We start from the raw sequence: 15,480 nt of genomic DNA, 5'->3' as shown, positions 1-15,480 counted from the left end.
CCTCAGCCTCTTGATTTCAATGAAATAAACAACATTGGTCTATTTTCCGCTATTTCATTTGTGTGTCACACTAATTCATATGCATTAATTCCATCACTACCTGAGAACGTCTACCACATCACCCAGTCACCTCACGTACACTGGCCTCTCCTCAACTTCAAACACAGAAGCTCTCATGGTGACAGTCTCTATCAACAAGTGATTTTGGGCAATAGAATGATGAGTATGATGTTCTTACACAAAGATCAGATGTTGACAAAGGCTCCTGTGGATAATCACATCTGCTACTGCTGTTTCCTTGAATATTTCACATCCTGATCTGTTGACTATCAAAGCAGAATGGATATTTTATTTATTTCATATGCTAATCTAGAAAACACACTGGGAAATTAAGGTTGAAGGTGTGCACCAAAGCACTTTCAGCAATAACAGTGATAAACATTCATTGAATAGTCTGGGGCGGTGGGGGGAGGGCAGGAATCTTGCTTTAATGAATGGGTCCTCCCTGTAGGACAGCTGTATAAATCACTGTCATCACAGCTCTTACCTGTATGGTTTTAGAGTCCTGTTGCCATAAAACAAGGCTTCCTCCCAACGTCGCAGATTAATACAGGCATCCATGGCACAGTCAAGCAATTTCAGCACATAGATATTTGTGTCTGGAAGACGATCTGCATTGTTATTTAGAAGAGCCTGGCACATTGCCAGAACCTGCTCCCACTCTGTTATTAACCTTAGTTAAGGATTCATCTTCTTCAAACAAAAATACACATTTAAATGTTGTGAGCATGGAATAAAAGCTACGGGGCATTAAGATAAAAAGAGATCCCATTATTCCAGGCTCTGTTTCAAATCTTGAAAAACTACTTAAAAACATAAGTGGTACCTCAGATACCTAAATTTTGTTTACAGTTAACAAACCAACTTCTAACAAAGGCTGCATTTTTAATGGTAAAGAATAAAGGAAAGGTGACAAGATGAGAAAATATACATTTTTATTTTCATTTGTAATTGAAGCAAAACCAAGCTGCAATTATTCGTTAGCTTTTTGAAACATTGTTATTTTCTTAAAACACCTACCCTAGTTGGAGTGATTTCTTCAGTGTTCTCGTGAAATTAAAACTGAGCCTGCAGAAACCTAATTTTCTCTTTATTTGAAACAGTTCTGGAGAGCAAGGTTTTGTCAGTGATCTAATTGGTTGCGACAGAGAAGCAGCACTGCAGGTGCTCATGGATAACAGAGAAAACATTGCAGCTTTGCTGTCTCATTGTTGCTTAGGTATTAAGGTTCTCTTGGTGAGAAAGAACATTTTAATCTCCAATATGAGAAGGTCCTTTTGTATGTTAGGGAGAGAAGAAAGGTGAATTGGGGTTCACACAGGAATGAAGGTTTCACACTGCAAACCATCATGTATTAAAGTCAGTTAACTTACTCTCCTTTTGCTCACACTGGTACAGAGGAAGAAGAGCCATTTTTTTTTCAAATTTAGTAAAACACTCAATAATTCAAGAGCTGCAATGCATGTGAGTATGAGATGGTCCTTAATAAATAACTTCAAACCATATTTTTTGTAACCCCTATTTTAGGAACAGTGCACACACATATCCTCCAAGGCACTGCACTTATTAAAGGGGGAGTTATCCAATGTTTCGAGATTGGACATCGTTTGCTATTCAGATATGCGAACAACAAGAAGTCTTGTGACACCTTATAGACAGACAGGTATTTTGGAGCGTAAGCTTTCATGGGCAAAGACCCGCTTCATCAGATGCATGAATGGAGGGGGGTGGTTTCAGAGGGGTATTTAAAGAGTGGGGTCCCAGTAAAGGGGGAGGGCAAGAGCTGATGAGGTCTATTCAGCAAGGTTGAAATGGCCCAGTATCAACAGTGCTTATCAAAAGAGGAAAAAACAAATCAAATCAGACAGGGGGATGTGAGCCATTGTCAGCTCTGGCCCTCCTTCTTTACTGGGACCCCACTCTTTAAATACCCCTCTGAACCCTGCCCCCACTCATGCATCTGATGAAGTGGGTCTCTGCCCACGAAAACTTATGCTCCAAAATATCTGTTAGTCTATAAGGTGCCACAAGACTTTTTGTTGTTCTCGAAGCTACAGAGTAACACAGCTACCTCTCTCATATTAAATATGAGTTGTTCATTGTTTGGCTTTTAGACATTCACCAAAACATCGAAAATAATCAGGAGAGGGTTCTGTTTTGTTTTGGTTTTTTTTTTGTTTTTTTTTTTTTACTTTTAAATTATAGCATTGGGAGCTGCATGTGGCTCCAGAACTGCTGGTTGCAGATCCCTGCACTAGTATAAATCACAACTCCTCTGTAGTTAATGGAATTACACTAGCATGAAGCCTATGTGAAAGCAAATAAAGAATGAGACGTGTTTTTTAGCTTTCTCATCTGTAAATGGATACTATGGCCTTGATCTACAAAAGCACTTCAACATCGTATTAAGTTTAGCATGTGAGCAGTCTCAAATGTCATATATACCAACATATGTCCTGGCAAACAAGATAATAATACTTATATCACTTTCCAGCCAAGAATCTCAAGAGCGTCACAGTTTATTTAACCTCCTGTACCCTTTGATTAATTTAGAGGGCAAATTGTGCATGTCACTAATCACAGGTTCTCTACTCAGGTGTCGACGTAAAGCTGTTTTAACAAGTAAGGCTGGTGAATCACATAAATATGGACTTGAAGACTTAATTAAAAACCCAAATAAGCCAAACTATTACAGCAGGTCCACAAAAAAAAGATACAAACAACATAAAGATCTGTAGTGTTATCATAGTCACAAAGTGCTAGAGATCACTGAAAACAGAAGAAAGCAGTCAGTGGAGTACATCAAGAAGGGAGGTGATGGTCCAGCTTGTATCATCTTCAACCCCACGTGCTCAAGCAAACACTATTTCATACATCTTTTCGAGCTGCTTACACAAAATATTTTCATCCACAGACTTCCCAGTCAGTGGTCTTGATACATCTACATAGTTAGCTCCCAGATTACATATGCCAGTTATTCCCCAAATCTACTAGTTAAAACTCATTTTTGTCCTTGTTTGTTTGTTTATTTATCACACCCTATATATCTCTAAATCTTATGAATGTTGAACATTCATTCTAACTATCAGGCCTAGTTTAAACATCAATTTGTACACATTTTATGTCTCCCTATTGTCATAACAGCTTTATTGGCTTCAATTTTACTATCTGAAATATTTTGGTACTTTCTAGGCACATGACATAGAGTTTAATCTTGCAAAACAACCTCCCCTAAGATCAGGGGATGGGATCACAGGTCCACACTCATGCCAATGCTGTAAAGTAGCACAGACCCCAATCCGGCAAAGCACTCAAGCACACCCTGAGCATCCACAAAGCAGGCCCACTGAGGGAAGGGTAATTGCCCTGGGGCCTGGCAAGTCAAAGGGGCCTGGAGCTCATGGCTGCTACCACTTCTACTGCAGTCGTAGTGGTGCCTGGAGCCCCAGGCCCATTTGAATTGCTGTCAGAGTGCTGCCCCATGTGGCTCTGAGGGCTGCGTGTGGAGGGCATGCCTTGGTCTGGGCGGCACTAAGAGCTGACAGCCCTCAGACCTGCCCCTTCCAGTGCATGGAACTGTGCTCCTCACACATACCTTGCCCCAGGGCCCTTGATGGCTGTCAACCCTAGTGTCCCAGGGTGAGGGAATAAGTTTTCCCCGGCCATTAGAGCACTCATGTACTTACATTTAACAACATGCCTATGTTCTTTGCTGAATCATGTTGACAATGCTCACCTATAAGGCATGGTTCCTGTGAGGTTAAATTAATTCTTTGTTAAGTGCTTTGAGACTCCTAGATAAAAAGCACTTTACTAGGGGAAGAATTTATCGTGGTTATTTTATTTCCAATTACTGGTATGGTTTATGGTGATTTCTCATACAAGTTTCACAAACTATATTGAAACCTTCTGGCCACGTCTACACTAGCAAGTTCTTTCAAAATGCTTTTTGAAAGAAGGGGCTCTTTTGAAATATCCTGTGGAGCATCTACACACACAAAGTTTTCTTTCGAAATTAAATCGAAAGAACGCAGCGCTCCTTTTGAAAGCACCTCTCCTTTCCCGTTTCTGGAAAAGCTCTTTCTTCCAAAAGTTTCTTTCGAAAGAAAATGTCTGTAGACGCCCTGCAGGGCCCTTCTTTGGAAAGAGCAGTCCTCGTGGGTCTGATTTTTTGACCCCTGGCCTGTTCTTTCAAAAGAGTAGGGGCTGTATGGATGCTCTCTTTCGAAAGAGCAGATCACTCTTTGGTACTCTTTTTTGTTTGTGGACACACTCTTTCGAAAGAAGCTCTTTGGGGAGAGATCTTCTGGGAGAACTTCTTTCGAAAGATTGCTGTAATGTAGACGTAGCCTTAATGCAAAAGAGTAACGATAAAGCAGGAATATCAAACAGTACATTGAGAAGAATTCTTATACTATGCTTGCTGAGAAAATATTAACTGATGTTATATTAAACAATACTGATTTTAACTTACTATAGGACTACAGAATCCTTTATTTTAAAGACATCTACTTTTGAAAGGCTATTTAGAGTCCTTTCTGATATGTGCCTTAATCTTGCTCTCTCAGGCACACATCACTATCTTTTTTATGGTTGATTAAAGATAGATGAACATGAAAAAGCAAGATTATTTTCACTTGCTAAAATGTTTGTAGTAAACATTTCGCATTGACACTCCAGAGAAATCAACACCTTAGCTGACGCTCAGCCTCACTCCAGATGCTGTCATGTCACAAGATATTATTTCATACATTCTGTAGCATCTAATACGAAAAGTGTAATATTGTAAACCTCTTGAGGCCAAATTCTGTCTTGGTAAGGTGCATAATCACAAGCCAGAAAACCTGCAATGAGCAGTCTGAGTGCCGTGGAGAAATTAGCTGTTCCATTTGTAACTTCATCTAAAGGAGCAGCTATGGTACAAGGATCTGGGACAGAGAAAGATTCTTTCTCCCCGTTGCCACAGTAATTGCCCTGTGCTCAGCCTAGTAATTGCCCTGTGCTCAGCCTTGATCATTCGGTTTGTGTGCTTCCTTATGGATGTGGCCATTTCTTTGTTAAGGCTATCTCTGTGCAGATCTGGAAGGTGCTAACTCTCCCAACTCCACTTTCTAAAATCTTGTTTGTTTATTTGACAAGGAAGTTTAACGTGTGCAAGCTGAAGGGTAAGTGCCCCACTCTGCCGGAAAGGTTTCCTACTCACTGCTGGTGAATGGACAAGTGTATGTGTGAACCTGTGTCTTCCAGTATTGCAGAAAAAAAATGTATGTTGATGCAACATTGGCACTTGATAAGAGCAGAGATTAAACATTTCCGATAGCACCCCTTAAGAGAAAAATCAAATACATCAACACTTTTCTCAGAGCAATTTCTACAGCAATTTCAGTTTCTTTTTAAAATTCCAATATATCAGCCCAAGTGAATATTTTTGGTTAATGATTCCAGTAAAATGGCCAATGTACAATTTTACTCCTACCACCTAACTGAGGCACATTTCATTGCACCTGCAACTGCACCCATTTAGACACCTTGCCACTGATTGTACATTTTTAGCATTTAAATAGTTTTAACTAACACAAGTAACTAGCTGTACCCTCAATTTAGCATCCATGTCAAATTGTATGCCTAAAATTATGCTTGTGTTATTAAAGGTTAAAGCTCCGACTCAATTCCGACTCAAAATTGGGGCCAAAGACACATTCACATTATCCTATGCTTGAATTCACTTAATGGCATCTGAATAGTGAACTATGGAAGTCAGACAGTTTTTATAATGACTCTGTGATCTTTGATTTCCCTCAAGTCAAAGAAAGACTAAGAAACCAGCTGTATCACTCTAATTACACTGAGTAGTACCTTATTAGACAAGTAATCTCACTGACATCAATGTATTATTTCAATAAACATGCCAGAGCTGTGCTCACTGTCAGACCAAAAACTTAGTGACAGCTCCTTGTGCTAAAAAATTGGTTCCCAGAAAAAAATCCTGTTTTGGCAAACAGACGTCAGCTTCTCTGGAAAATAATGTTACAAAACAGAGCTATTATTTTCCAGTCCAGGGCATCTCTAAACAAATTTTTTGCAGCACTAAAACAGAGCAGTCAGAGTCTGACATATGTCGCTCTAAAGCGGTACCTAGATGCCACACAACACCTTGCCACAGCTCATGAGCCAAATTCATGGCTGGTATAACACCATTGAAATAGATGGAGCAAGAGCAAGAAAGAATACAGGGCAATATGCCTGTCATTATCGACAAAAATTTCTGTGTTTCTCCTGCATGTCATTTTGATTGTCTTCAATTGCTTATAGAGCTGCCATTATGCCTTAGCCCAATTTATTAGTACAAGACAATCACATTAAGTTTTGGCTTAAAAACTGTTTTGAGTTTTGCAGGTGCGCATGGATTGTATTAGGGTAGCACCTAGCAGGGATTCCCAGCCTATGGTTCTGGACCCAAACGTGTTGTTGTTAGATTTGTTAAGGGTGGCCAGCAGCTTGAAGCTGCATGTGGCTCTTAAAGAAGCCATTTGCAGCTCCTTAATGCTACCACATCCAGCAGCTATCTCTGTCAACAGAGAAGCAATTATGCATTACAAACACCTTTGATAGTCGTAGTCATCCCAGGCAAGACACTTAATAGATTCTTGCAGTGAGTAATTTTCATCCCTGCATTCGCCCTTCTTCTGTTCTATGTAGCTGATCTGTCAGTTTTCATTTTTTGTATCTCCTCTAGCCTCTGAGTATGACCCTCCCAGACCCCCCAGCCTGAGTGTGACTCCCCCAGCCTCCCAGCATCTTAATGTAACAGCCCCTGAGTGTGACCCCCCAGCAAGGTGTGACTCCACCATCCCCAATCCCTGAGTATGACTCCCCCCAGCCCTGAGTGTTACTAACCCAGCCCTCGCAGCCTGAGTGTGACTCCCCCAGCCCTTGAGTGACTCCCCTCAGCCCGAGTGTGACCCTCCCAGCCCCTTAACCTGAGTGTGACTCCCCAGCCTGAGTGTGACCCCCAGCCCCCAACTCCCCAGCCCGACTGTGCCCCTCAGCTCCTCCAGGACTGAGCATGACCCACCCAGCCAGAGTGACTCCCTCCAGCCTCTGAGTGTGATCCTCTCAGCCACCCCAACCCTACTCCCCCAGCCCTTGAGTGTGACTCCTCCCCAGCCCCTGAGTGTGGGGTTTAAGCTGGGAGAGTGGGAGGGAGCAATTTGGGGCTGAGGGCCTGTCCCCTACCACAACTCAGATCAACTATAATAATTAATAATTAACTATAATAAAAGTAGTGTTATTATTCTATTATTTATGTATTTTACCTTTTTCTATGAAATAACTACGATGAATATATAAACACGAGGGGCGCAATTTTATATTCTTACCTCAGACACAAAATTAGCTAGCTATGGCCCTGCTTCCCCTCCAATCCTTCCCCATTTTTGAATTGTCTTCGGTCACCAAGTATTCCTGAATTGTCAGAATGGGTCACCATCGGGAAAAGGTTGGGAACTGATTAGATCAAGGCCATGTAATAGTAGGTGGTGTTCAAAGAGGTAGACGTAGTCCCTGCTGTGACAAGTTTATAGGCTAAGCACTCTAAAATGACATCATCACTCATTCAATTAAAATATCTGTTGGTGTGAGTGAGGAATATATTTTTCAAAAAATGGAAAAAAGGGAAGATTAAAGAAAAAATGTTTTCTTCCCAAAAGCAATGCAAAAGCACACAAAGGTGGGCACTACGGATAGTTAGTAAAAGCAAAGAGATTCATTTGCCATCAGCAGTCATTGAAAGGATACCTTCTTGTGACCTTGGGTCTTGCTCCTTAGTTACAGCCTCTTTGATTTCTTTCCAGGCTTGCTCTTCACCGGCCAGCATGTCAACATCCTGTTTTGACAGAAATAAAAGTAAGAAACAAAAGCACGGGATAAGGAAAAAAGAGTCAGCTTTGAATCCATAAGAACATGGCATCATCAAGGTTAAAAAAGATTACACTGGCACAAAGTGTGTTGGGTGTGTATATTGAAACTTATCCCCCAAATAATATCTGGACTGAAAAATGGAATTCACTGTTGGATTGTGTTTGCGTCCGCTCTGTATTTGCTTTCCATGAATTTTCTAACGAATGAAATTATTCACTGGAACGCTCATGGAAACTGAACATTGTAAGGAATACTAGAACACATCAAGGATGTGAATTTTGAGTTCAGACCAGAAAGCCGATTCTAAGAATTATGACAATTTGTACAGGGGCAGAAGCAATGGCATGTCTTGTGTTTCCAATCAAAGCAAATGAAACACTTCAAATTTCAGCTACTCACAAAGAACTGCTCACTATCTATCTCCAGATCAACATAACTATGCATAGAAATGACTTGGATAGTAATTATGAATAAAATAAAATAAAAAAACACCTGTAAACTGAGCCTAACTTCATTCAATATTCAAATTACAAGCATGAGTCCAAAGATTTAGTTTGCTGCTCAGAAAAGGTTACCTTTAAAAAAAATCGCAGTTGCTCATGTCCTGCTGGTAAAGCATATCAACAGTCACGTTTTCACAATCATCTTTCATGATGCCATATACGGAGGCATGATGTTGAATGGTGACAGCAAGGCACTGGATATGAGGAGACATGGGCTGTGTTCTCAACTCTGCCGGTGACTTACAATGTAATTTTAGGCAAGTCACTTACAAGCAGATTTTTCAAAGGCGTTTAGGTGCCCAAAAATGCAGTGAAGCAGTCAGTGGCATTTTCAAGAGCTCATTTAATCTAATCATGTTTCAATTTCTCCAGCTGTAAAATGGGGAAAATAATACCCACCCGGGCAAAAGGCTATGGAATCCTTTGAAGAAAGCAGTTATTAGAGTATAAATTATATTTATTTTCAAATAGTCTCAAAACCAGTCCTCTAGGAAATAGAATTACATGAAGGAAATTGGGTATCAGAAGCTAGCCAAGGACTTTTAAGCCAATACACACAACAGGAGTACCACAAGAATACGGCTGTTGAGAAGTTTATGATCCATGTCTCACTTGTGTTGCATAAATAGGGAGAAATAGGGGGAAAATGTCATTATTGTGAATTCAAAATAACAGGAAATATTTGCACAGAGCCTCTTTGTTTTTCAGTCTGTCCAACATAACTGCTGGACTCTTATATCGTCCAGAAGATGGTTAAATCAAAATTGGTCTCAGCTATCTGATAATTCAGTACCATTCTGTATCAGAAAGGTACAAAGAGGGCAACATCACCCTATTACAATTTGTAAATGCAAAACCCAGTTCTCTTCTCTACAAAGCTCACCTGGAAATAATTTTGTACATAGCTAAATCTGCCACCAGGAAAGGAAAAGGTCATCGTCAGGACATGAGATCTCATGTTATTGTAGTCATGTACAGACCTAACCTTGTTAAGTTTTGTACCAGACAAACTGAATGACTTAAATTCAGCCTTGATACAACTCAACTTTTTTACTGCATAACCTTGCTTACAAGGCTGAACTTGGTCTGGGGCACAAGCTAGTGTGCAGGCTGGGAGCAGAAAATCAGCATCAAGGCTGAACAAGAGCTAAGGATGTGTGTGTATCAGGGTATGAAAAAAAAGAGCTGTGTCTGAATAGAATTCCTTATCTTAGTCAACTGCGCACCCCAAGCACTTCTTTACTATTCAGGCACAGGGTAGGTCTACACTAGGCGGGAGATTGATCCTGAAGTGATCCAGCACCACCCATCGAGGTACTGGGTCTGTTTAGAGGCAATAATTCGATCTCCCAGAGCTCTTCCATCGATGGTAATACTCCACCAAAATGAAAACAGTAGCTGTGGTCTTCAGAAGAGTGCCACTGCCAAACTTACTGCACCAAGAGACTGGTGAGTAGGTTAACTCCTGCTACAACAGTGCTGCATAGTGTAGACCAGGCCTTAGAGGGAAATGCAATGGCCATTTGGACAGTGATGGCCCAGAGCCATGGCAGGCAAGGGCCTGGATGAGGGCTGGGCACAGAGACTGGTATCAGCTTTTATTTTTGCGTCATTCACATGGATTTTGGACCCTGGCTGACTTCCCAGGCATTGTGTGAAACACTTCCCTGTGGCCTTCTGACATACAAACAGTGCTATCTCATGGCCAAGTCCTGGTCCTAGCAGTGGAGGGGAAAGGAAGGCTGCAGGGGGATCTCCCACTTCCATTCACCCAGTTGCCTGTGATTGCCACTGCCAGGTGGGGTCTCCACATGTATTTATTGGCAAATAAAATGTGCAGAGTTTCACAAAATCCCAGTGTGGCTTCCAACCACTCTGAGGAAGAGTGGACATGATCTTCACTGCCCGACAAATGCAAGAAAAATGTTGTGAACACGACCGTGCCTTATATATGAGTTACATCGACCTGACCAAAGCATTCGACGCAGTCAATCATAGCGCCTTGTGGACTATCCTCTCAAAGATCGGCTACCCCAAAAATTCATTAGCATTTTAAGGCTGCTTCACAACAACATGACTGCCACAGCGTTGAGCAACAATGAATCCCAAAGCGACCCCTTTGAGGTCAAAACAGGAGTAAAGCAAGGCTGTGTCATTGCCCCATCAGGGTTCTGCATCTTCATCACCACGACCCTTCACCTCATTGATGGCAAGCTTCTAGATGTTGTGAAGACTCTCTATAGAATGAACAGGAAGCTTTTCAATCTCAGGAGAGTGAAGGCTAAAAGCAAAACCTCCACAACCTTGATCATGGACCTCCAGCACATGGATGACAATATGGTTGTTGCTCTTTCTCCCACAGCCCTTCAGACCATCTTAAGTGCCTTCGCTGAAGCACACAAGAATCTCGGTCTGACACTGAACATCAAAAGGACCAAGGTGCTCCAACAACCTTCAACAATGGGACAATCTCTTGCACTTTCTATTGAAGTGAATGGAGAACTGCTGGAAAATGTGGAGCACCTCCCACACCTAGGAAGTCACCTTTCCCCTGAAGTCGACATTGATGTGGAAATCCATCATTGTCTGAGCCATGCAAACTCTTCTTTCACCCGCCTGAGACATATAGTCTTCAAGAAGCAGGACATATATCCCAAGACAAAGCTCCTTGTATACCATGCAGTGCTTGTTCCATGGTATCCTATGCACGTGAAAGCTGGATGACATATACGTGCCATTTGGAGGTATTTGAACAATATCATCAATGCTGCCTCAGGAGAATCCTAAATATCTCTTGGGAAAATAGGCGCACAAACACTAGTGTCCTGGAAGAGCTGAACATGACCAGCATTGAAGTCATTATCATTCATCAACAACTTCATTGGCCTGATCACATGCTTCGGACGTCTGTTCAGTGCCTCCCAAAACAGATTCTCTTTTCCATATTGGAGGAAGGGCAGAGGAGCGCTGAGGGCCAGCGGAAGCAATATAAGGACATGCTGAAGACATACATAAAAAAGTACAGCATCAGTGTTGACACTTGGGAGAACCTTGCCCAAGACTGTCCCCAACAGAGAATAATAACCTGTGAGGGGGTGGCACAATTTGCGAGGTCCTGCTGCAGTGCTGACAAGGAGAGGCAGAGAAGAAGAAAATAGCAGCAGAAACTTCCCACCACTAATCCAACAGTTACCCACACCTGCCTTTTTCAGTGATATGATCTGCAGCTCCAGAATTGGCTGATCAGCCATCAACAGACTCACAGATAGGAGGATGACATGAAGTTGTCCTACTCATTATTGAGTGACTGCCAAGAAAGAGTCTGTGAATGTCACTGCCATGTGGGGGTCTCCAGATTTATTTACTGGCAAATAAAATTTGCAGAATTTTACAAAATGTAAAATAGTGTGCACTGAATTTTTAATTTTTGGTGCTGAATGCCCTGTGGAATATGGGTGTTGTGCAGTTAATGGGGGCTGTCAGAGGGGCATTGGGGCTGGGAGGACACTGAGCACAGGGATCTGTGGTAGAGATCTCAGAGTAAGGGGCCACTGGGCATGGGGGTTGCTTGGCATAAACAAGTGTAGGTACCAGGAAAGGAAGCAGGGGGGTAGACATACTGGCAGCTCAGAGCTGGGTTAGAGGGCAGTAGAAGAAGTTAGGGATCAAGAGGCGGTGTGCAGAAGTTGAGGGGAAGGTGGCAAAATGCAGGGGTTGGGGCAGAGGGGGCACAGTGCAGGAGTTGGGGGCAGGTGTTAATGACAAAGGGGGTACAAGGGATTGTGGAGCCCTTGGAGGCCAAAAAAAAGGGGGGGGACCAGACCTGGGGGAAGGTAGGGAGACCAAAATACAAGTTATCCCCAGGTACTACATTCCCTAAGTTAGGTTCCCCACAACCCTTGTGACTCTGCCACTTGCACAAACACAATAGCTGGTATTGCCATACAGATGCATTGTGTTAAGGTCCAAGCTGAAACACTTACAACCAAGCACTCAGAGACACTGGAATAACAAGCACGGGGCAGATTTAGAGGTGGGAATAAAATGGTGTAGAGTAAATGACAGGTTAGCCCCCAGGTATGAGGCAGTGTTGGGAGAGTCAATTTACGTGTTCTGGTACCGATGGATGGTATAAGTTAAAAAAAATCAGGATTTTAGCTTGTACCTTCTTAGACCCTCCTGGGAGTTACTTGTGCTGCTCCACACCTCTTTTCCAGCATCTCGACACGCAAGCTGCTGAGACATGGAATCAGATTCTCTCCAGCCCTTACTCAGGTCCATGTGCATGGGGCATGTGGATACAAAGAGTCCTCCCACCCCGCAAGTCTCCTGCAAGAGCATCTCAGGCACTGGGTTTGGTGGAGCACAGTAACTGCAGCCTATGCACACATTATCCTAGAAGGGACTTGGGAGATGGCCTTAACCACCCTACATAGGAGTCAGTGTTACGAAGGGAGCTCTGGCCCTGACTTCAAGGTTTAAGTCACTGACTTTGGTTGAAGATTTGCCTTTGTTTTCAGGATCTGTTGGGAGAATTTACTTAGATACAAATTTGGCTTTTTAAGTACCCTTGATTCTTGGAAGAGGGTTCTTCTTATATTTTTGTTGCTAATTCTAAACCTAAGAGAGGACAGCATATGTGCGTCCTCTTCCGTAGGACTTTGCCCAGGATCTTCAGTACAGACAATCCAAGTGGAACTAATGAAATAACTAAAAGGGAAAATGCTTCTGACTTACAGACTAACAAGTTTTTCCCAAGAAGTTGTTTTTGTTACTGACTTGGACTCTGCTCTGAAAATCTTGGCCATGTGATATGGCTAAAACAGTTAAAAATACCAAGCAGCCTTGGAGTAGGAATTATGAAAATCATTGTAATGATTAATAGATAAGCCGAACTCTTTAATTTCATCTAACAGCATGGCAGTAACAAGATTTAAATTTCCATGAAATAACCCATTCAAAGTGACTCTTTACAGAGCATGATCCCAGCCAAACCTCCAGGTTTGCAGTTGCCAGCAGTAAAGAGTAACCTGTATTTTTCTCTGTTGAAATGGAGAACCCACCCTTTAGCAAAGTGCACAGCCTTTCAACAACAAGGAAAGTTAAGGGACACCAGCCTAATTACTTCCCCCCACTGGCACTAATAATGCTCAACACAAGGGTTTCAGCCTTCAAAAGAACAAACTGATTTGCTTATTCAGCTCCAGTTTTGCTCTGAAAAACGTACTTAACAGCATCACAGGGACACACAACAAACTTCCAGAGGATGAGACCGGCAGACTTAAAGATTGACGTTTCACATGTGGAGGTGTGCTGAGAAGGGAAGTGCAGCTGGATATGTGGCGTGTAGTAATTCCAAGAGAAGGAGCAAACCAAGCCATGGCCTTTGCTGTTGTAGTTAGCACTGTTTTCACACTATGCTTGTTGTTAGATGCCAGGAGGAGAACAAAAACCACCAGTATGGTTGACAGTACGCCCTTGGAGTCAAGAAGTGCTACTGGGCATGCTAGCTGAGTCCTTGAGCCAGTACTCAGGGAACCCAAAGGGACACCAAATGACTAATTTGTGAAAGATCATTGCACCTTCATCACTTCCCCATGCACAGGAGATGCCCCCAAATTTAGCCCTTGTCTCCTGGAGGGTGATCTTACAGTAAAACCTCTGTCCTGCTGCAAGCACAAGAAAGCTCTGCATTTGTCCCTCCCTTCCTCTATTCTTGTGGACAAGTTTGTCTCAGTGTGGCTTTTTAACTGCAGGGAGCCTGATTCACAGTCTCCATTCAGCAGATCTCACGTATTCTTCATGGACTGCCTACTCTTCCAACAGGCTTTCCATTTCAAAATATGTTCTTTCCCAGACCCTGACTTGGCTTCTGTAGTAAAATGGGATCTAAGTTTCTCCTGCATGATTTTGAGAGTGGTAAACCCTGAAATCCAAAAAAGAGATTCCTTCCCCTTTCTGCCCTCCCCAACTCACTCTGGGTAAATAAAACTCAACGTCTCTTGTGCACAATTGTAGGATTTTACCCAGAAAATTAATGTGTCAGTTCACACTCTGCGTCCAGTGAGCAGTGCACAGAGGAATGTGTACGAATACCATGAGCAGAATTTTATTTTGCTAAAAGCTCTGGGTTTTTTTTCTTCCCTGAGGCAGATGTGCAGTTTCATAAAGGATTTGAGAACTCAGAACTAGCAAATCCCTTATGCATTTGTCTGAACATTATGAGTGTCACAGCTTTAAGTCAGAATGGGATTGTTTGTTGTTCTTCCTCTAGCAAGCCAGTAAACCCAGTTATCCTCCTGAGTAACTATGAAGCTTGAAACGTGAAGTGTGTAGATATTCAGCATCAATTTCAATATAAGGAACTTGTAAGAGGGTGCATCCAATTGTGTTCACTGAAAATGCTCATGGAAATTAGTCTGTTGTACATCGGGCATTTTTAAAAGTTATAATTTATCATAAGGAATGTTCCCCACTACAGGGGAAAACCACATTCAGCCACATTTGTTGAAGTGGAGCTGTGACCACCAATAACAAGAACAAAGGAGAAAATGGAAGAAATCGTGGGAAAGATTCGATTCTGATGATTTCTTTGTATCGTAGGCTAAGGTAGAAGTCTTCACCCCCTATGTGAACATATAACAAAAAGATAGTATTAGGTACTGACAGACAGCACTCACCATATGTATGGGACATGCTCCATTTTTTTTCTCACACGTCATATGAGTCAACATCTGTCCTGTCATTTCTGCTACTTCTTGTTGCCTTAATGATTTCTGCAATTGGTTTCCCTCACCTGGGGAAAGGTGTTGTCTTTGGGGACAGGATACATCTTTCATCTGTTCTGATTTTTGCTCCCTCCCCTGTTGTCTTTGACCTCCTCCTCTGATCTTCTTTTTCTCATCTTACTTCCTATCTCCTCCTTTTTTACTCTCCTTTGCCACTCACTTTCTCTTTTCCGTGCTTTGCCAAAATGCTCCCTGGCCCATTCACTCCA

The 15,480-nt window shown here is 42.2% G+C and overlaps 1 protein-coding gene and 1 long non-coding RNA gene across 3 annotated transcripts in view; one reads left to right on the top strand and one right to left on the bottom strand.

Annotated features, from left to right (window-relative positions):
- Positions 1-15,480, bottom strand: part of LOC142011124 (histone-lysine N-methyltransferase SMYD3-like) — a 359,175-nt gene that overhangs the window by 65,945 nt on the left and 277,750 nt on the right. For both annotated transcript variants that reach the window (XM_074990063.1, XM_074990062.1), the window contains exons 5-6: positions 7,858-7,945; positions 548-722 (exon numbers count right to left, since the gene is read on the bottom strand). In XM_074990063.1, coding sequence (XP_074846164.1) covers positions 548-722; positions 7,858-7,945 — 263 coding nt within the window. The remainder of the gene's footprint in view (positions 1-547; positions 723-7,857; positions 7,946-15,480) is intronic.
- The window catches only part of LOC142011126 (uncharacterized), a 36,013-nt gene that overhangs the window by 10,704 nt on the left and 9,829 nt on the right, over positions 1-15,480 (top strand). The gene's annotated exons all lie outside the window — the stretch shown is intronic.

Source organism: Carettochelys insculpta, chromosome 3 (genome assembly GCF_033958435.1).
Source record: "Carettochelys insculpta isolate YL-2023 chromosome 3, ASM3395843v1, whole genome shotgun sequence".
NCBI classification, from domain to species: domain Eukaryota; kingdom Metazoa; phylum Chordata; order Testudines; family Carettochelyidae; genus Carettochelys; species Carettochelys insculpta.
The sequence above is the reverse complement of the archived record's forward strand: the minus strand, read 5'-3'. Positions and strand labels throughout refer to the sequence as shown.